This window comes from Prionailurus bengalensis, chromosome E4 (genome assembly GCF_016509475.1).
Source record: "Prionailurus bengalensis isolate Pbe53 chromosome E4, Fcat_Pben_1.1_paternal_pri, whole genome shotgun sequence".
In the NCBI taxonomy this organism is placed as follows: domain Eukaryota; kingdom Metazoa; phylum Chordata; class Mammalia; order Carnivora; family Felidae; genus Prionailurus; species Prionailurus bengalensis.
In genome coordinates, this window is record NC_057360.1 from 31,701,317 (window position 1) to 31,723,901 (window position 22,585).

The following is a 22,585-nucleotide window of genomic DNA, read 5'->3' on the forward strand; positions in this document are numbered from 1 at the left end:
TATAAGGAAAAATATCTAGTAAATATGGGAATGAAACTATCAATCATAACACAAAACTAGAAGTGTTCAGTCAAAACATAGTCATGTTTTAAGTATTAACCTTTTAAAAGTATATCACCGGCTCAATAGTTCCAAGGAGTACCTCAATTGCAACCTTATTATTTACCATATATATTTCTTAAAGTTCTTCATTATCATAATATACACAAAAAAATTTTATGAGGCATATTAATAACTCCAATGACTTGTTTACCAAATCATAAGAAAGCATGAAATGGGTAATTTCTAACTATTGCACAACTTTCCCTTCTATGATTAAAGTAAGTCACAGACCTTTACCTTTACTATAAGGTACTAACACATTTCATTTTTTAAGAAGAGATATAGCAACTTTTTAAATAATGAGTTTTAAAATTAATTTTTGTACTTTGGTAATACTCCTTTAAAATGAATAAGAAAATTAACATATGTGCTGTCACATTTTCAAGGATTAATGCCTCAAACATTAAACAAAAAGTCAAGAATTAAAAACAAAATATATAATCAAAGGCTTCAAAATTCATAAAAAAGGTAACTACATTTAGATAAACATCTCGATTTCACAGAAATGATTTCTTAGTATTTAACCATGTTAGACTATAAAGTTAATTCTCAAATAATACAGGTTATCAATAATTTGTTTGTTTTACTATTAATTCTGATAAAGGTCATTCCAATAATTAGCTGAAGAGATTTAAAAACGTCTTATTTCATTTTTAATTTTTCATATTCTTCATTCCCTCATTATTAGAGATAATGAACCATCTGCTATATAGATCTTTTATTTTTTTAAATTTTCTTTAAAGTTTATTTCTTCATTTTGGGAGACAGACAGACAGAGAAAGCAGGAAAGGGGCAGAGAGAGAGGGAGAGATAATCCCAAGCAGGCCTCGAAATGTCAGTGTGGACCATGAGATCGTGAGATCTCATGAGATTGTGAGACCATGACCTGAGCCAAAACCAAGAGTCAGACGCTCAATCGACTGAGGTACCCAGGAGCCCTGTCATTTTAAAGCTATCTGATTTTTAAAAATGTTCTTTATGAATTATTTTATTCAAAATTTAAAAGTCTTAAACATTTCTTTCAATAAAAAGTTTAACTTGTAGGTCTTTTAGATTAAAAGATCACAGAAAATTACCTGTACTCAATAAATAAATAAATAAATAAACAATTCCATTTTTTGGTAAACATTTGTCAGGGTCATCCTAAAGGCTTTCAGATACTTTTAGAACTCACAGTAGAGTAACAAACAGAAACACTGAAAGAAAAATGTTCAAGTCCTTGAGACAGAAGTGTTTATAAAAGCAAAATCCTTTATTCTGAAAGGTCAGACTTTGCTAGGACTTTTGTGGTATCTACAAAATTGGTTGAACTACACTTTCTTAGGACAGAAACAACCAGGAGATATTCTTTGGATTCAGCAAGTATTGAGGCAAGCTTTAATATCAGAACATTTCTCTACACACCTGTTCCACGTTGTAGCCATGTTTCTCTTTTGCAATTGCAATATATTCATCCACTGCAATGAAACAATATTACATAATTAATTACTATTTACTTCATTTTCTCAGGTCTACATTTTTTAACAAAGTGAAAAAAAATAGCTGAATTCATTTTCCATGAAGTCATTACAAAAAAAAAAAAAAAAGACTTTTACTTCTAGGAACAGGATTAGAAGCTTACTTGGTTTAAAATTTTACCTACTATGATTTATAGCTATGATTATACAGCACATATGTACTAAATTCAATGACATTACACAAGTATTTTTGTGTACAAAAAAGACCAATTGGTATGTAGTCTATAGAGCCTAATACATGTAAAATATTGGATAATTTCTTCATTTTCTGTTGCAATCTTTATTTGAAGAGACTTAGCTGTTTCAGACCCCACCTCGTAGTAAGAGTTGGCCCAAGTCTTTACCTTCCCCTTTCTGATCGCTGTACGAAGGACAGTTTATCTATGGTTTTGCCAGCTATACATAATAACACATTTAAGTGTGCTTTAGTATCCCTAAATTTTCTTCAGCTCTTCCTGCAGGCCATATAGAAGGTGTCTAAGTATTCCATTTTCATTCAACTTCTATATGTAATCAAGCCAACAGAATTACTTAGATAAGCACAGCTTCAATGATTATGTACTAGGTATTTCAAGGCCTCATTGCTGAGACATCTGCCATTTCACATTCAGCAGGACTCGGTTTTATGTGAAATCCATATAGTCACTCCTGTTTGATCCTTTTTTAAGTATATTATATATTTTTTAATATATAAAATTCTCCTTTAGAATATTTGGAGAAGCAGAGGTTAAGAATTCTGATCCCAGAACAGCTAGTTTACCAGGGCTTGATTCTCAGCCTTGCTGCTAGTTTTTTGACTTTAGGCAATTAACTTGACCTTTTCGTACCTTAATTTCCTCACTTTAAGACAGTATCTTCTTCCTAGGATTAAATGAGCTAATATACATCAAGTGCTTAGAATAACAACTGACATAATTTTAGGTACTTTATATGAGTTTGCTATTATTAGTAGTCAATATAATATAGCTTAATATATAAATAAGATATTATAACAATAATGTTGTTAGAATAACAACTATTTTTTATGGATGCTACTATATAGTTCCCTAGTGCAGGGATCCAAATATTGGTGCAGAAAACCCGAATATTATATTTCATTTAGAACTTCACGTAGCATTAAAACACAAGACAGGTCTAAATACATGCTGATTAACTTTAACAAAAATGTCTTACAGTTCTATAAACAGAAGGCTAACCAATACCAGTTAACTTGTGGTTTTCAACCTGGGCTATGCATAGAATCAGTGAGGAAGCTTTTAAAAAGTAAGTCCAGACTCCACCCCTAAAGATTCTGATTTAATTGGTTTGAGATAGAGACTAGACATCAGTACTGTTTTTTAAAAGTTCCCCCAAACGACTCCAATGCACAGCCAGGGCTGAAAACCACTGCACTAGATGTTCAGTCTAGGACATTCTACATGAATACCACACAATCAGGAAATGGTGGCTTTCTGAATTTTGTTTTCCACTTTGCTAAGAAATGCACCATGGTATACAACACTGCTAAGACAGCAAAAGCCATTGATACCCTGATGCTCAGTTTATGAATGACAACCTTTGCTTGTAATGAGAACTGAACCAGAGAAACCTGATAATCTCCTTCAGGGTTCTCAGTATACAGTCCCAGGCCAAATGTACAATTTTGTGTTTTCTGTTAAGAATGCCTCAAGGGCATGTAATTCCTAGATTACCAGCTAGACCTTTTTGTTGGTATTCCAAAGCTCTCAAATAGGAATTATCAGGTATGCAACATAATACTCAATTTTCCATTTTTAGTTCTCTTATTGCATCAATAAGTATGCTTAGACTTATGCACATGATATATAAGACATCATTAATTTTCATGGGACTAAATAAACCATCATGGGACATCTTTAAGATTTAGCAAATATTTTTAAAAGACAAGCTTATTTTATAGCTGCAAGAATAATTGTGTGGTGGTTTTTGTTTGGGTTTTAACAAATTCAATGATAACTGAATGGAGGGGTGGGTATCTTAGTTTTGTTACCTGCACGTTTCCTATATCTGATGTGCCGCAAAGGATCAGGTCCGCTACATCACATTGAAGTCTAAAGCCACACCATGATTCAAGAAGTGCATGGTCAATGATCCAGAAGGTCTCCGTCCAGAAATGGAGAGCTCAAAGATGACCTGATTGATGGCTGCTGAAGTCAGTTCTTTCCCCTTTCCTCTTTAAAATGGTAATGATAGTGGGGTCTTTGAAGTTTGAAGGCATTTCTTTACAGCTCCATATACTGAGGAAAAGCCTGTGCAGATGTCTACATAGTAACTCCCTCCCCTGCTTGAGGATTTAAGCAGCAATGCCATCAGATCCTAGGTATTTTCAGTCTTCCTGGGACTGACACAAATTGGAATGATCAACCCACTATCTTTCAAAAGGAAAAACAGTCTAATATAACAACCTCCATCAAAACACAAAACAAAACAAAAGCAAACCATTTTCTTACGAGAATCTAAGCAACCCAAAACAAATATAGGTTGGATTTTGAATTGGTTGATAGATCCCTATGGACATAACATTCAATTTCAGAAAACTTACATTTGGTATCTGGGATACTGTGATACGGAGACCATACAAGCATTCCTCCATTGTCTTTATCTGTGTATTTTGTAGCACCTGGGGAAAAAATTGATTACTTTAAATATGATGGATTTTATTTACATTCAAAATAAATATAAACAAAGCAAGCTTTATTTATCTCTATTTTAGTATAGTACCTGCAAAAGGACAAAGAAAGTACAGGGAAACAGAGAAGGAAAACAGGCTCACATTAAATATACTAAATATTTCATTTATGTAATTGAAGAAAATTTCACAAACACTAAAATTTATCCCCAATAAAGTTTACACTCTTTAAATTTTTTTTTTCAACGTTTATTTATTTATTTGAGACAGAGAGAGACAGAGCATGAACGGGGGAGGGGCAGAGAGAGAGGGAGACACAGAATCGGAAGCAGGCTCCAGGCTCTGAGCCATCAGCCCAGAGCCTGATGCGGGGCTCGAACTCACAGACTGCGAGATCGTGACCTGGCTGAAGTGGGACGCTTAACCGACTGCGCCACCCAGGCGCCCCAAGTTTACACTCTTTAAATTAAAAAAAAAAAAACAAACTTTAAGTACATTATATAGCCCTAATTCTTGGCAGGTAATAAACCTGGTTTGATCTTCTGTACATTACTTAGGGGTCATTAAAAACTTTTTTTAAGTTTATTTATTTTTGAGAGAGAGCATGAGCGGGGAAGGGGCAGAGGGAGAGGGAGAGTATCCCAAGCAGGCTCCACAATGTCAGCAGACAGCCCAACAGGGGGCTGGATCCCACAAACTACAAGATTATGACCTGAGCTGAAATCAAGAATCGGGCACTCAACTGACTGAGCCACCCAGGTGCCCCAATTCTGACGTTAAAAACTAGAGAATACATCAGGTGGTAACTTATTTCTGTTTTGCCCCATATCTAAATGGGCCAAGATTACCATAATTTAAAAATACTTATGCCTGCTTTTTAAGGTTTTTATTTAGTCTTATTCCTTGTGAATCTGCCAGCTATTCTTTTTCGGCATTTTCATTTATTAGTTTATATTTATAAAAGTATGTACTCTGTGTAAGAGGAAAACAAAGTAAAAAACTGTAAAAGTTAATAATGTTGTTGAAATGTAACCTGAGAGTCTACCTCTAACGTAGATGCACGCCATTACTGTTTCTTATTTCTGTTATAATCTAAAAAGTCAGAAAAATCAAGCTCCATTGGAACTGCATGTAAATTAAGCACAGAACGGATGTAAGGCTGACACAGCTATCCCAATGCCAAGTACACGCCCGTGGGTTCTGTCTTTTAATTACTTGGTGGTCTTTTTCTGGCTTCTAATTCCTAGGTGCATTCAAGTTAATTAAAACCATCAAGAAATGAAGCATTGTTGCCATCTACTCACTTGAAGACTTGTGTATGAATATGTCATAACTGACTTTTATGAGGTGTTGATAGCTACCACCACTAATGGCAAGAATTCCAAAATTGTTCACATAAAACATTAACAGAATTCTCAGGTTCAACTGTAATCATTCATAAAGTTATAAGATATTTGGAATAAACAACATTCACTTCCAGGGGTAACTACTACCACAATCTCAAACTAGAGAAGTTATCTATCCAACAATAATTTAATATAGTTCAGTAGTTTTTAATTTTTGGAGAATCATTACACATCACTACTGTATATGTATAATCAACAAATTATAGTTAGAGAATGATATATGTGATATATATGAAGCTAAAATTGTTGAAAAAATATATGTGTTTTACTATAAGGAAAAATTAAGGATAGAGAAATCTGAAATGAGGGAACATTACCAAAGTAGTAGAAAAACCATAATTACAAGTGAATCGAAAAGCAAAACCTATTGCAAGTTGTCATAAAGGTCTTCAAAAAAAGGTTTTTTTTAAAATCTTTATTCATTTTTGAGAGAGAGACACACACACACAGAGTGCAAGCAGGGGAAGAGCACAGAGACAGGGAGACACAGAATCCAAAGTAGGTTCCAGGTTCTGAGCTGTCAGCACAGAGCCTGACGCGGGGCTCAATCCCACGAATTGTGAGATCATGACGTGAGCCAAAGTTGGATGCTTACCCAACTGAGCCACCCAGGCATCCCTGTCAGAAGTATCTTTAATAAAAGAGGACAAAAATAAAAGCTGAAAATTTACAAAAATGCAAGTTAGGAGTACATTATGAAAAATTCATATTCAATGAAAACAAATTCCAGGTTTTAAAAAAAAAAAAAACTTCAAAAGTAAGATCTAAATTAAATTTCTAACCACATAAAATACAAACACAAAAGCAAAACAGGCAGCCACTTGATGGAAATAAAACAGACATGCTATCTAAGTGTTAGAAACCTTTTATCTACTGCTATATCTAGTGAGTATTCTAAATTTCAAATCTTTAACATGGCACTGATCCTTTTTCACAATGGATTATGACAATAAGATAATTTAAAACCTACTTAATAGAATAAGGAATGCAACAAAGGTTTCCATAAGTCTCAAGTCTTAAGAGCACATCATGCTTAATATTTAAACATATTTCCTTGCATTTGATTCTTGCATTAAAGAAAATCTTAATTAAAATATCTTCCTGAAATGTCTCTCCTTACACAGATATAAACTTTTTTTTTTGTATTTTTCCCTATGAAGAATAACAGTTAAGTTTCCAAAAAAATTCTTAGCACTGTAATTAAGGGCCTGATCTGACAAAAACTGACATCCAAACTGTGGGGACTAACAGCTCTTCTAATATGGGGGTACGGGGGGTGGTGCTAATAAGGGAGAGTAATCATGTCTGGTAGTAAAGAATGCCTAATTAGGCATTCACAATGTTCTTTTCCTAACCCTTGAACTAGACTTCACCATTTTCAATCATGTATGTGTCAACTAGGCTTAAGAGATGATTGATGTTCATAGGAAACGAGATATTTTAGCATAATGGTTAAGAGTGTAACCATTATACAGCCAGACTCCAAGTTTGAATCCAACCTCTGCCACTTCCTAGCTTTATCATCTTGGGGAAATTTATCTATGCTGTCTGTGCCTCAGTTTAAATTCTTCTTTAAAACATGGATAATGAGGGTTGCCTGGGTGACTCAGTGAGTTAAGTGTCCGACATTGGCTCAGATCATTATCCCGTGGTTTGAGTTCAAGCCCTACATCAGGCTCTGTGCTGACAGTGCAGAGCCTGGAGCCTGCTTCATATTCTGTGTCTCCTTCTCTCTCTGCCTCTCCCTCCCCCTGCACTCTCTCTCTCTGTCTCTCAAAAATAAATAAAACATAAAAAAAAAAAAAAGCCACAATGATGAGAGTACCTACTTCACAGTATTATTTAAACATTAATGAATTATGGGGCACTTAAGTGGCTAAGTCAGTTAACCGTCTGACTTTGGCTCAGGTCATGATGTCACGGCTTGTGGGTTCAAGCCCCCATGTTGGGCTCTGTGCTGACAGCCCAGAACCTGGAGCTTACTTTGGATTCTGTACCTCTCCTTCTCTTTCCCTGCCCCTCCACTGCTAGTGTTCTCTCTCTCTCTCTCTCAAAAATAAATAAACTTAAAAAAAAATTACAAATTAATGTATGCAAAGTACCCAGCATCTAGTAAGCTTTACCCAGGACATTTCTAAGCATAAGTATATGCTTATTGAAAACAGTTCTTTCTTGAGTTCCCTTCTATCTCTGAAACGGCTTCTAGTCACCGTATCAATCAGATAACAACATAAATGAACACAAACAGCTGATGCCTCCTCTCACCAACCCCTTGAAAATGAGATTGGATAGCTGAAGTGACTAGCAACTCAGACCTGACTCCTCTCCTACAAAAGAAGAGGAGAAAGTAACTTGTATTATTAAAAACAATGTACCCCTCAGGATGCTTTGCATCCCATAAAGTTTTATCCTTTCCATTATAAAAGTTGAACAAAAATATTAAAAGGACATAAACTCAATGGTTATTTTTCTTTTATGTGTACTAATATTTAACATTATATCCCCAAACTGTCTGGTACTCAGAAATAATACTGACAATCAAACTTGACTCACCACAAAATAATCCAGTCTTAGAAGTATCCTATATTCTAAAGAGATGAAAAAACAAATAGAAACCTAGACAGCAAGCTACCATCATGTAAAAAAACTATATAGTAGCAGGACAGTTTTGAAAACAAAATTATTAAACGGTTTTTAAAAGCATGAAACACTTAAAAACTTAATCCTTTTGAAATGTTTTAGATATCCTTAACTGCAGTTGATAAAGTACATTTATGAGACCAACTAGGAAAAACCAACAACTAAAAACCAAAGGTATAATTCTGATAAGCCAGGATTTTGACATCTATAGGAAATTTCAAAATAGGTACAAAAAAATCTTCTATTTCTTCTCAGATTTAAGACATTTAAAATAAGGATTTTGACTGAAATCCTGGGATAAATAGTCTATATAAAGAACTTAAATCCTGGGGTGCCTGGGTGGCTCAGTTGATTGAGCATCCAACTCTTGATTTCAGCTCAGGTCATGACCCCAGGATTGTGGGATTGAGCCTCACGTCAGGCTTCATGTTAAGCATGGAGCCTGCTTAAGATTCTCTCTCTCTCTCTTTAGGGGTGCCTGGGTGGCTCAGTTGGTTAAGTGTCCAACTTCAGCTCAGGTCATGATCTCATGGCTTGTGGGTTTGAGCCCTGCATCAGGCTCTGCGCTGACAGCTCGGAGCCCGGAGCCTGCTTCAGATTCTGTGTCTCCCCCTCTCTCTGCCCCTCCCCCGCTCATGCTTTCTCCCTCAAAAATAACCATTAAAAAAAATTTTTTTTAAAGATTCTCTCTCTCCCTCTCTCTCTCCCTTTGCCACTCCTCCCCATTCTCTCTCTCTCTAAAATAAGAATTTGGGGCGCCTGGGTGGAGCAGTCGGTTAAGCGTCCGACTTCAGCCAGGTCACGATCTCGCGGTCCGTGAGTTCGAGCCCCGCGTCAGGCTCTGGGCTGATGGCTCGGAGCCTGGAGCCTGCTTCCGATTCTGTGTCTCCCTCTCTCTCTGCCCCTCCCCCGTTCATGCTCTGTCTCTCTCTGTCCCAAAAATAAATAAACGTTGAAAAAACATTTAAAAAATAAAATAAAATAAAATAAGAATTTAAATACTGAGAATATTATGACATACCAAATATATGTTTTTAAGAATTTTTTAACGTTTATTTATTTCTGAGACAAAGAGAGAGACAGAGCATGAGCAGGGGAGGGGCAGAGAGAGAGGGAGACACAGAATCTGAAACAGGCTCCAGTCTCTGAGCTGTCTGCACAGAGCCCGACGCGGGGCTCGAACTCACGGACCGCAAGATCATGACCTGAGCCGAAGTCGGACACTTAACCGACTGAGCCACCCAGGTGCCCCCATACCAAATATTTTTTAACATTCTGCAGTTTATAGATTTAATTCACCACCTTCAAACTGGGATAAACAAAGACTTTCCAAGGAGTACATGAGCATAAATATCAATTTTCCCTTTAACTTCCCTATGTTCCCTTTCCCACAAAATCTGCCTAAGAACTCACCTGCAGTCTAAGCTGTATACTCATTCTACTCTGACCCTCTTCACAAATACCTTCTCTCACTTAAAAAAGCAGCTCTCACCCCCTCCCACATCTGACAAGAGTACACTGCCTAAAATCTTAAACCTCCGTAGTGCCAAACAAAGGGTGTTTGCAAGGCTCTCCTTTACTCAAGGCACCATAGCTATTACAATTTCAATCAATTACACAATAATTGTAATCATTCAAATCAGAAGAGACTTAACACTTACAACCTTAGGTTCACAAGAATATATATTACAGTGGTAGAGATCAATAAAGCACTTCAAGCAAAAAAATATAAAATCCTGTGGGGAAAATGCACGGAAATGATGTAAAAGATAAAAAGGAAAAATGTAAACTTTCAGACTGTGAGCCTATTCATTCTTTTTTTTTTTTTTTTTAAAGTAGGCTCCTCACCAAGTGCAGAGCCTAATGCGGGGCTTGAACTCATGACACAGAGATCTAGATCTGGGCTGAGGTCAATTGGAAGATTAACTGCGCCACACAGGTGCCCCATTTCATACTTTTTATAAATAGATATTATCATATTACTGCAGTAAATTTAATCTCATACACTTAAAATAAGGATATAACAATTTTATTTCAAAGTGTTAATATTTTCAATACACTGGAGATAATGTTTTTCAACTATTTAAACACAGCAACAAGTGATAGATGTCAAAAATATGTAAGAAAATCTTTTTTTTGAAAATTCTTTTATGGATATACAAGCAAAACATCTGTAGACCGCTGCTTTATAGACATTAATTTTCACCTAATCTTATGATATAGTTAACATTATCTCCCATTGACACATGAGAAAACAAAGGTCTGGATACATCAGATGGGTCATCGAGGTCACTAGGCCCTATTAACTAAGAGGCATACAATACGATTTGAGGCTACAAATCACCACAGGAAACTGCTCCTCCTTGACTGATGAATAGTCAGGAGGCACTAAATAAAAGTTGGGAAGACCTAGCGAAAAATCTAAAAAAAAAAAAAAAAAAAAAAGGGCACCTAAGAAAATAATCAAATCCAATTAGTAAATTTTTATAAAGGTCTTTTTAGCAATGATCTGTTAATTAACATAAACTATTCCTAATCTCCTATATTCAGTAATTCCAACTTAAATCACACTTCTCATATTTTTTAAAATACCCATTTTGGTAAGTCATTCTGTGTTTGATTTCTACCATCACTATCATCTCCCCCAATAAAAATATCCTCCAGACACACACGAATCCTCTTTTAATTTTCCTATATTCTGATCATAATAATCTTGGTAGCTAAGGAATTTTTCTTCCAAATAGCTTGCATGGTTACTGGTGAATAAACTCTATGAAGTGGTTAACAAGACTAAAGATGATGTCTCTGAAGAAGAGAAAAGGAGACAGGAAATGACCATTTCTCAATTTCTATCATTAATTAATGAAGATCTCTTTTCCTTTTTCCAATGAAATGTTTTAATTTCTCAGCGAATTACATTGAATTGATATGAAGTAGAAACTTCACACAACAGTACAACACTCAGAATAAAATAGACAATGGTACTACGTTGAAAGGTGTAGAGGTTCAATACTTCCTCGTAAAAAGTATCTAACAACTGATAATCTTCATTTGTTTGACAAGATTTGCTTACGATGGCTATAGAAAAGTCCACCTAGGTTTAAAAGATAACTGGTTTTAGTTGTGTCCTTGGGCTCAGTATTCTTCTGCAGATGATTAAGGAGAAAACTTCTAGATGAGGTTTTAAAATAGGACATATATCCTTATTGTAATAAAGAGTATCGATTGTAACCTAAGTAAATTGAAAATATGACTAAAAAGCAAAAAACAAAAGAAAAACCTTTACAGTGGTCTATGCCATGGCATGTATAAATGGGTTCCAGCAAGAAGCCTGGGTTTTACACACAAGACCACCTAATCTACCTGTGTACAGCTGTCTATGAAATATAAACCTAATGAATGGAGCAAAAAGATAAATGTTTATTAACATATGAACAGTTCTGACTGTTGAGTTCTAATTTGTAAGTAAGTTTATCATTTCCCCAAAAAGCAGAGTACCAACGAAAGCCCCAAATCAGAAAGGTATAAGTGTATGCAGAATCATTCTTCCTAATTATTTCTTCCTAACCTTTACTGAGTAACTTCCACATGCCCAGTCATGTATTCCTTATAAGAATTCCATGAAGTTTTTTTATTTCCATTTTACAGCTAGGAAACTAAGGAACAGGGAAGGCCACTGGCTTGCTCAGAGTGCAAAAATTAAACAGCTGGGAACTGAAATCAATGTATCTTAAGCCAAAGCATGCTTTTTCCAAATATAAATACCTGAGGCAGCATAGTAATGTGAAAATGTCATCCACCTACTAGTTGCATCAATAAACAAAATTAATTTCACAAAACATTTAAAATTATTTAAGCCCACCAGCACACACATTTGATAGCTTCTGAATAAAATCTATTAACAGCTATGTCATTTAGAAGGCAACCCAGATCTAGTGAGGGCTCTTGTATCATTGTTTTTACCTACTGAAAAACAGACTGCTTTGACAATCCTTTTAACACTCATTATTTTATCCTCTCCCCTGGGACAGGAGGAGCTGCTATCTAAAACTCTTCAAATGGTTGGTAAATAGCTCGCATTGCCGTAATGGGCAGGGGAAGAACGATAATATCCATCCACACCCTATAATGAAGCAAACAAGCTATGCCCCTTCCCCAAAATACAAGTAAGCCATATTAATTAATATCTAATACAGAACTCGAGAGAGTTCGACACAATGTTATTATAAGCGGGCAATGGGCAAAAAACTGATCAACTGTAAGGGAGAAGGGAAGAAAAACAAAAAAGAAAAACAAAAAAATGGGGGAGCTCCTTCAAAGTCTGTCCAAAGCCTGCACTGAAGAGGGTCTGGGGTGGGGGGGAAGGAAACCCGCTCCACTCCGGGAGGCTCCAGCAAGGGCGCCTCCATATGCGGAACTCTCGCCCAATCCCCGTCCAGACTGAAATCCCGTGACCGCCAGAGAGCCTGTTTGGAGAAAAGTAGACAGGGAGCCCGCAAGCTGGGTTGGCAGAGGACGCTGGAACCTGGCTGCTCGGGAGAAAATGTCTCCTTGGCAGCTGCAGCCACTGTCCTGTGGTCTGACTTCCTAGGGCTGGCTCGAGGGCGAGGTGTGCCTCTGGCTTCTCCCCACCCCCTTCCCCCATCCCTTTCTCTCCGCGGCTCCTACACTCCGCAGAGCTGTCTCGACCAAAGCTACACCACCTAGCCAAAAAGAAAAAAAAAAAAAAAAAAAGAAAAGAAAAGAAAATCCCGTGTGCGCGCGGGTCGGGCAGGGCTCGCCCTCGGCTTCGGCCGATGACAGCAGCCCCCGGCATCCGCCGCCCTTGCGGAGCGCGGCCCTCCGCTCCCCGGGGCCGGCGGTGTGGCAATTGACATTTGCATGGCTCTTCCACACGCAGCCCGCACACCCTCTCTTCCAGCCCTCGGCCCAGGAGCCGCTCCTTTCCCAGCCCCGGACCCCCGAATCCGACGAGGGCCGCCTCCCTCTGCTCTCTCCGACCTCGCCCCAGGCTCATGGGGGCAGAAAGGCGATGCCACCAGCGGGCAAGTGGCCTCCAAAGGAACCATGTTAACCTTGCAATGCACACATCTGCCCACACGCCCTGTGTCACAGCCCTGCCAAGCCTGACAGCCTCCCCGCCAGATGCCTGCCCATCCCAGCCCCGCATCCCCTCCCAACCGCACACCCGGACCCCTACCTCGCCCGCCCTTCCACCCTAAGCCATTCCCAGAAAAGGGGAGAAAGGATTTTGCTTAAAACAAATATATCTACCTGGATCAAATTCAGGGATCCGAGCTTGGTATTCAGCTCCGACTCTCATCCCAACATCTGCAAAGCAATGCCAAAAAGAAAAAAAAAGAGAGAGAGAAAAAGAAAAAGAAAAGAAAGAAAAGAAGAAAAACGAAGAGACACTTAATAAAATATAAAAATTGCTGGAGGGAGGAAAGAAGAGGCGGGTGGATGGGAAGATATTAACTCCGGGCACTCCGGGAGATGGCAGCGGATGGGGGCGGGGAGCGGGGGGGGGGGCGAGGGCGGAGGATTGGTCGAGGGAGGAGGGACGGGGGTCGTGGGGGGTGCTGCTGCACTGCACCGGGAGTTCGAGGCTACCGCAGCGCCCGGGCTCCGAGGGGAGGGAGGGCGGGAGCGCGGCGAGGGGAGGGGGCTGGGGGAGGGGAGGAGGGAGAGGGGCAGGCGGGCTGGCGGGGAGGAGTTCGAGGCTACCACCGTGCTCGTCGTCGCTGCTGCAGCCGCTCTCGGGCTCCGAGTAGTGCAGCCCGCCGTTGGTGGACGAGACGCCGCCGCCGCCGCCGCCGCCGCCGCCCGCCGGGCTCTTGGCGCTGCCGTTGGCCGATCGGTTCTTCCCCAGTAACTCGGGCCCTTTCTCCATCATGCCGGGCATGGTAGAAGAGGGGAGGGGGAAAGGTGAGGGGAAGGGGTAGGCGTCAGGGTGAAGGGGGAGATGGCTTACGAGTGAGGGCGGGAGGGAGAGGAGGAGGAGGAGGAGGAGGAGAAGGAGGAGACGGCGGCGGCGGCGGCGGCGGCGGAGGCGGAGGAGGAGGGTGTTAATACGGAGCCGCCATAACCGCCCCGGTCCGGCAGTAGCGCAGTCGCCTCACAACAACCCGCCCCGGCCCCGCCTCTCTCCCCTCCTCCCTCCGCCCGCCCCGCGCAGTCCCGGGCGCCCCTGTCGGCCGCGCCGCGCTCTACGCCGCCGCCGGTATCACTCCGCCCCGCAGGGAGGTTCCGGCCGCGGGGCGGGGAGGGGCGGAGGGGAAGAGGGGGAGGGGCGGGGAAGCCCGGCTCGTCGACTGCCCGGGCAACCCCAACCGTGCGCTAATAAAATCGCCGCAGAGGCGCGGCCGCCTCTCGGGCTTCCTTCCTAGGGGGCGCTCTGGCGCGCGGGCGCAGGCAAACGCGAGGGCGTGGGACTCTTTGCCCTCTTAGGGCGGAAGGAACGTGTCCAGTCTGAGAAAGGGCGGCCGCGACCCGAGGCGCCCGAGTCAAAGGAGCGGCCCCCCTCTCTCCGAGGGGTTTGGGGGTCCGGACGGCCGGGCGGGTCCCCTTGAGAGACTGTGGCGGTGCGGCTGCTCGGTTTCGCGGCTTCTCCGCCGCCGTCGAGCTGGTGTCGCGCCCTTCCCCGCCCTGGAGTCGGACTGTGTAGCGGGGCGCCCTGCGAGTTCCAGGCCCAGTGGGCCTGAGTAGCAGACGCGGTCATGGTTATCTGGACGCTGCTGTTATTGTTTCTGAATCCCGGAACTGGGGCATGACTCCCTAGAGAGACTGAGGGTGCCGAGATGAGTTTCCAGTGCTGACCAGTGCAGCTATATTTTGCTAAAAGGTGTTTTGGGGTGTTTTTTTCCTAACCTTTCCCCCGTTTTCTCTTCTCACCTTTTTATTTTTACCCATTTTTCGTCTTGCTGTTTTTTCAGTTAGAAGTGGGTGCTGTCAGTGGTGAAATAAAATTAGGACCGAGGCCTTGTCCAGTTGGTGCTTACTCAGTCCGTGCTGACCCGTGGTCAGGGCTTGGAGCAGAGCTGTAAGGGAGGGCGGAGTCCTACAGTAGAGGTGAGGCAAGAGCTGCATTCTGGCAGGGTTTCCAGCCTGGCAGACGACGTGCTCTGTAATGCTTTTCTGAATTGCCTTAGCCAGAAGGAATAGGGAACTGCATATTTGGTTTACTAGATTTGAGGATGTCTGCTATGTGCCACGCTGTCTGGCATTGGGAGCGATTTATGATTTGCTTCTCTATCATTTACTTACTGTTTTTGCTCAGCAGTAAGAATTGAGGACTAACTGTGAACATCTAGCATGCAAACCTATGCAAAGCAGTATTTGGGATCCATAGGTAAGGTCTTCTCCAAATCCTTAAAGATTGTCTTGTATGAATTCTGTTATAGGTCAGTGCGGAGTGGATCAAAGCAGAAATAAGCCTCTCTGGCCAGCCCAAGACTTCACTGAAAGCAGTAACATACCTAAAGCAGGAATGCCTCAATCAGGAATTTAGCCAAGAAACAAACAAACAAACAAAAGCCTGGGAAGTAAATAATTTGGCAAGATCCCTGTCTAAAGGGAAAGTCTCCTGAGCAGGTACAAAACCTATCTTGTTCTGATAGTGGAGGTAGTTTGGTCTATCAAAGTTTTATGTGATTCTATTAAGTCATACAACTAAACCTATTATTCCTTTACTTTTCTCAATAAGTGCAGTTCTGAATATTATTTTAATTTCCATATGGTTTTTCTACAATGAGAGAACGGCTTGGCCAAATGAAATAAATAGCCATTTCCTATGACAATTACATTTTTCACTGTAAATGAATACATTGGTATTTTTATTTTTATACACAAGCTTCTAATGAACATGATTCAGCATGTCTGGTCCAGTAATGCAAAGGCTGGACCCTAAACTAAGTGAATTCACAAAAGATAAATACTGCTCTGAGGCCTTTTGGCCAGCATGTTTTCTAACTCCCCAATTTTGCAACACCTTCCAACCTCTTTTGTGCTGAAAGGAATTTCTGCATACAGTCAAGGATTAAAACATGGTGAAGAGGGGCACTTGGGTGGCTCAGTCGGTTGAGCGTCGGACTTCAGCTCAGGTCATGATCTCATAGTCCATGAGTTCGAGCCCCATGTTGGCTTCTGTGCTGACAGCTCAGAGCCTGGAGCCTGTTTCAGATTCTGTGTCTCCCTCTCTCTGCCCCTTCCCTGCTCATGCTCTGTCTCTCTCTGTCTCTCAAAAATGAATAAACACTAAAAAAAATTTAAAAAGAAAAAACATGGCGAAAATTTGGGGACTTTTGTAACTTATTTCTAATTATTAGTAAAACCCTTAAAGAAGATTCTACACTTTGAGTAAAGCAAAGAGGGCAGAACAAGGGCATCCCACTCTTAGGAAAAGAACCTCAGGGATGGGGGCTTTTCTTTCTATTCTGCCCCTGAAGAAAAGGAAAGCACCTGAAGCTGGCCTGGTTCTGAAGAATAATATTAAGCCCTAAAATGATTTCCCAACAGTTAACAAGAACAGTATTTTTAAAAAAGGAAAAACCTAAGAAGAAAATCTTGGGGATGTCTGTATCATCAAGGAAGAAAAAAGCTTTAAGAAAGCATTAATAAGGGGCACCTGGGTGGCACAGTCGGTTGGGCGTCCGACTTCAGCCAGGTCACGATCTCGCGGTCCGTGGGTTCGAGCCCCGCGTCGGGCTCTGGGCTGATGGCTCAGAGCCTGGAGCCTGTTTCAGATTCTGTGTCTCCCTCTCTCTCTGCCCCTCCCCCGTTCATGTTCTGTCTCTCTCTGTCCCAAAAATAAATAAAACTTTGAAAGAAAAAAAAAAAAATTAAAAAAAAAAAAAAAGAAAGCATTAATAAATAAGGCCCAATGATGCAGAATCATGAGAAGGGTTTAAGAAAAGGCCTCTCGATTTGTTAACTAGAATAATGTTAGTTATTTTGTTTGGCTGCTTTTTATTTAAAAAATTTTTCTTTTTCTTTTTTTTTTTTTTTTTTTTACTATTTTCATTGTAGTTTAAATTTGGAAGAGATGATACATTCTCATACTTCCAAAACCAAAAATTGTAAGAGGAGGGGCGGCTGGGTGGTTCAGTTGGTTGAGCATCCAACTCTTGATTTTGGCTCAGGTCATGATCTCACAGTTCCTGAGACCAATCCCTGAGTTGGGCTCTGCACTGACAGCTTGGAGCCTGCTTGGGATTCTCTGTCCCTCTTTCTCTGCCCCCACCTGCTTGCGCTCTGTCTTTTCTCTCTCTTTCTCTCTCTCTCTCTCTCTCAAAAACAGACATTAAGAAAACAAAAGATATAAGAGGAAATACTGAACTATTGTACTGGACATCCAGCAATTGTAAAAAGGCAAGGGAAAAATCTATAAAGATAGGAAAGAAATACATAAATCTGTTATTTGGAGAAATCTTGATAGTCTGTAAATAAAGTTATAATCTATAAACCTTTAGTATTAATAATGAATTTAGTGAATTGCTGGATAGTATATAAGTCAACTATATATATATATTTTTAATGTTTTTTTAAATTTATTTTTGAGAGAGAAAGGAAGGGACAGAACGCAAAGTAGGCTGCAGGCCCTGAGCTGTTGGCACAGAGCCCAACACGGGGCTTGAACTCAAACCCTGAGATCATGACCTGAGCCGAAGTCAGATGCTTAACTGACTGAGCCACCCAGACACCCCATAGATCAATTATATTTTTAAATACTAGCACTAAGCAATTAGAAAATGAAATCTTAAAAAAGTGGTTAACATACAAATGCATCAAAGATATCAAATACCTAGTGTATTAGCTTCCTATGACAGCTGTAACAAATTACCACAAACTCAGTGGCTTAAAACAAACTCCTGTCATATTTCTGGAGACCAGAAGTCTGAAATCAAGGTGTCAGCAAGGCTGCACTCCCTACAGAGGCTTTAGGGAGAATCTGTTCCCTGCCTTTTCCAGTTTCTGATTTCTGCTGGCATTCCTTGGTTTGAAGCCACATCACTCCAATCTCTGCCTCTATCTTCACATTGCCTTCTCTTCTGCGTGTGTCGTGAATTTTCCTCTTCTATTACATAAAGACACTGATAGCATTAGGACCCATCTGGATAATCCAGGATCATCTTCTTGTATCAGGAGCCTTAACTTGATCACATCTGCAGAGACCCTTCTTCTAAATAAGGTAACATTTACAGGTTCCACAGATTAGGACCTGATATTTTGGGGGCACCATTTAACCCATGACACCAAGGAATAAATCCTAATGAAAGACATATAAGAACTATACACAGTAAAACCTTAGTTTGCGAGCATAATTCATTCCAGAAACATGCTTGTAATCCAAAGCACTTGTATATAACAGCGAATTTCCCCATGAGAAATAGTGGAAACTCAGATGATTAAATCCACAACTTAAAAATGTTCATATTAAAATGATTATAATACTCTAATATAATACAAAATAAAGAAAATGCAAAATGTAAAGGAAAATAAAATTAACCTGTACTTACCTTTGAAAATCTTCATGGCTGGTGTGAGGGAGAAGAGAGAGGAAGGTTATCGTGTAGGACAACTTTCCCTGTCACTAACGGATCACTGCTGTCTGTTGGCTCAATGGAATCTTCTTTTTGTGCAGCTAAAATGAAGAACCTATCCAATGACACTTGCTTTTGACTCCTTTGGAGGATTTCGTGGAAATGTGACATCACATTGTTGTTAAACAGTACCATCACTAACTGCTACAGCCTTATTCGGGTGGTGCTTTTCTACAAAATTTTGCACTGTTTCACACATTTTACACATCTCCCTAATCTCATTTGAAGTGAGGGATTCTTCTGCCTTTTTCTCCTCCTCTGCAGACATAGACTTCTTATAAAATCTTACAGTTTCAGCCATTCACATACCTCATTCATATTTCTCAATGATTTCCTTCTTCCACTGTAATCATCCCTTTCTTACCGCCTTACTTTTGAACCTTTTTCTGCAGGGGGGTGGGCATTGTAAACACTCGCATGGATGTTGACTACAGTACAGTATTAATAAACTCTTGTCATATACTGTATTTAATGTAACTGACAAGCAGAGAAAAGGGTCTATATCTGCAGGCAGCCTGACCTAGAAAAAAGCATTCCTAAGCTTACTCTTATATAGAAAAGCAAAGGACTATCCATAGGTGATTTGGAGTGACAAAAAATTCACTAGTGCCAGTTGTGACAACATTCTGAAAAATCACTGATTTCTGCCAAACACCACGTCTCGTGTGACCAAGCATGGGAGATGGTCACCCACAATCTCGCAGAGAGAGGGAGGGAGAAAAGAACCATTGGCTCAGTTGTGAACATGTGACATTTGGTGTCTCATACTACTCATATTGCAAGACATCGCTTGTTTATCAAGTTAAAATTTATTAGAAATGTTTGCCTTGTGGAACACTCACAGAACAAGTTATTCTCAATCCAGGGTTTTAATGTACTGAAAATTATAGTATTGAGAGAAATTGGAGGAGGCCCAAGTAACTGGTTAGATACAGTATGCTCATGGATTGCAAGACTCAATATAAAAATGTCAGTCACTCCAACTGATCAATAGATTTAGTCTGATCCTTATTAGAATCCCAGCAGATTGTGTGTATGTCATTTGACAAGTTGAAACTTCTATGAAAATTCAGAAGATCAAGAGCAGCCAAGACAATCTGGAGGAAGAACAAAGTTGGAGGATTTATGCTACCAGGTGTTAGAAAGTAGATGGATGGAACTAAATAGAACTCGTGAACATTTTATGCAAAGGTGACCCTACTAATGTGGAGAAAACAATGGATGCTTTAATAAATACTGCCAGGTCAATTGACTATGTGGAAAACAAAAAACCTTGATGCCTACTCATACTAAAATAAAAAACAAAACTCAATAGATTGTGGGCCTAAAATAAAAGGTCCTAAATAAGGACCTAAAATAAAAGGTGAAACAATAGTGCTTTTAGAAAATACCATAGGTTATTGTCTTCATAACTTTGGGTAGTCAAATTATTTCCTAAGCAGGACATAAAAAACATGAAAATGTTGAGGATTCCAGAAAATAGTATGGGGATTGCCTAGCTGGCTCAGTTGGTAGAGCATATGACTAAATCTCAGGGTTGTGAGTTTGAGCCCCACATTTGGGTGTGGAGATTGCTTTAAAAAAATCTTAGTATAGGAAATGTAAAGGATCTTGAATTATGTCAGGAAACTACAAATAATTTTGTATTCCTGGAGCATGGAGTGAACTCAGAATGAGCCTAGAGAGGCAAGGACTGAACCACATAAACCCTGATAGTATTCAAAGGGTTAAGCAATTTATAGACAATGGAAAAGTATCAGAGGGATCTAAGCAAGAGAGTGATTTAGTTCAGTTGGTATTCTAGGTGAAAATTAAATGTGGCAAAGAAATCAATTAGGCTGTTGAATTAGGAAATTATGAGGCTTCAAATTATGGCAGTGATAGCATGAATAGAAGTGGGGACTGATGAAAATAGGAAGTAAAATTAGCAAAATTTGGGGATTGGTTGAATATGGAAATAAAAAGGGGATAGAGGAGTCTAAGCTGATGCCAGGATTTTGGCTTCAGTGTCTGGGTGGATTGTGTCAACAACAGAGTTGATGGATACTGAAGGCTTTATCAATTTGACAGACAAGGAAAATAAATTCATTTCCAGATATGTTGGGTTTTCAATGGGGAGATATCCAGCATGCAGTTAGATATATAATTAAGATCAGGAGTGCAGAAAGTGTTTTATTACCAATTGATTGTAGCTAACTGAGGTCATGAGACCTAACTAGATCTCACAAGAAGAGGATGTAAAATGAAAAGTATGAAGAGCTGAGAATGAAAGCAAATGAGCACCAATGTTGAAGGGCTATAAAGAGGAAAAGAAATCCATAAAAGAGACTAAGCATAAATACAGAAATAAGAGAACTCGGAGAGTATAACTTCCTGAAAGCAAAAGTATAGAGAGATCTGAATAGAAACAGGATCACCAGGACAGCAGAGAAGTCAGTTAAGATAAGGCAACAGTGTGTACAATGCTTCAACAAGTAAGAGAACATGAATGATTTTGGAGAGCAGTTTTACTGGGATCATGAGCAGAAGAACCAAACTGCAGTGGTTTGAGAAGTAAAGAGGTCCTTTAAGGAAATGGGAACAAGTAATATGATCCTACTCCAGAAAAGTACTCATATGGAAAAGAAAAACACGGAACTACACTTAGCGTCTTAAAGCCAAGTAGCTATAGAGTTATAGGCAAGAGTATGTATATATGTAATATTTCAAAAGTTGAAGTACCAGGGATGCCTGGGTGGCTCAGTCAGTTGAGCGTCCAACTTTATCTCAGGTCATGATCTCAGGGTTCGAGCCCTACATTGAGCTCTGGGCTGACAGCTGAGAGCCTAGAGCCTGCTTGGGATTCTGTGTCACCCTCCCTCTCTGCCCCTCCCCTTCTCACATTCTGTCTCTGTCTGTCTCTCAAAAATGAATAAACATTAAAAAAAATTTTTTTTTAAGTTGAAGTACCAAATGCTATTTCTTCCCTGTTATCAGATGGATATACACAGCTGGAACTTTATGCTAAGGAAAAGAGAGAATAAAGGTTATCTAGGTCTCTGTACATAGTAGATGCTTAATACATGTTTGCTGAATTGAATAAAACTATCCAGACCATAGCAGTATGTATCTCCTTTCTAATAAACACACAAGTAAATATAGCTGCCTTTATATGCTGAGAATATTTCTGAAAGTATATATAAAGAAACTTTACTGTTGGGGAAGGGGTGTCACAGTCTGAGATGGAAGGGGGATTTTATTGTTTGTATATTCCAGTCACAGTTGGTCTCTTTTGCCATGTATATGTATTACTGTTCTGAGGAAATAAATGTTTAAAGAATCAATAGACAAAACAAAGATAAGTATAATTTTTAAAATAATGTAAAAGTAAAGTTCCACCTAATAGAAGTTGAAAAGTAGAACGGAAGAGGAAAGATGGAAAGAGGATAGACATGTTATCTTCATTTTACAAAAAGAAAAAAAAAATTAAGCAGGGAAGTAATTGTGGACTACACCTTAATTCACCAACTAAACTAGGCACACAGGAAGGACATCAACAGATGTCCTATTTTATTCATATTATCAAGGCTTATAATGATTTTCTTTATGACACCAACTTTGCTGAAAAGTTTATTGGTTTTTGTACTCTTTCACTATTACTTTAGAAGTGCCTGTCTCAGAATAAGTTTAATG

The 22,585-nt window shown here is 39.7% G+C and overlaps 1 protein-coding gene across 5 annotated transcripts in view; it reads right to left on the reverse strand.

Moving 5' to 3' along the window:
- RCOR3 (REST corepressor 3) overlaps positions 1 to 14,451 on the reverse strand; it is a 53,729-nt gene extending 39,278 nt beyond the window's left edge. The window contains exons 1-4 of one of the 5 annotated variants that reach the window (XM_043568751.1): positions 14,043 to 14,451; positions 13,587 to 13,643; positions 4,180 to 4,257; positions 1,507 to 1,559 (exon numbers count right to left, since the gene is read on the reverse strand). In XM_043568751.1, the coding sequence (XP_043424686.1) occupies positions 1,507 to 1,559; positions 4,180 to 4,257; positions 13,587 to 13,643; positions 14,043 to 14,217 (363 nt within the window). In that variant the 5' untranslated portion in view covers positions 14,218 to 14,451. Of the gene's footprint in view, positions 1 to 1,506; positions 1,560 to 3,627; positions 3,979 to 4,179; positions 4,258 to 13,586; positions 13,644 to 14,039 lie in introns of those variants that run through there. The other 4 variants (XM_043568750.1, XM_043568749.1, XM_043568748.1 and 1 more) reach the window with 4 other exon arrangements.
- Between the last annotated feature and the right edge of the window lie 8,134 nt (positions 14,452 to 22,585).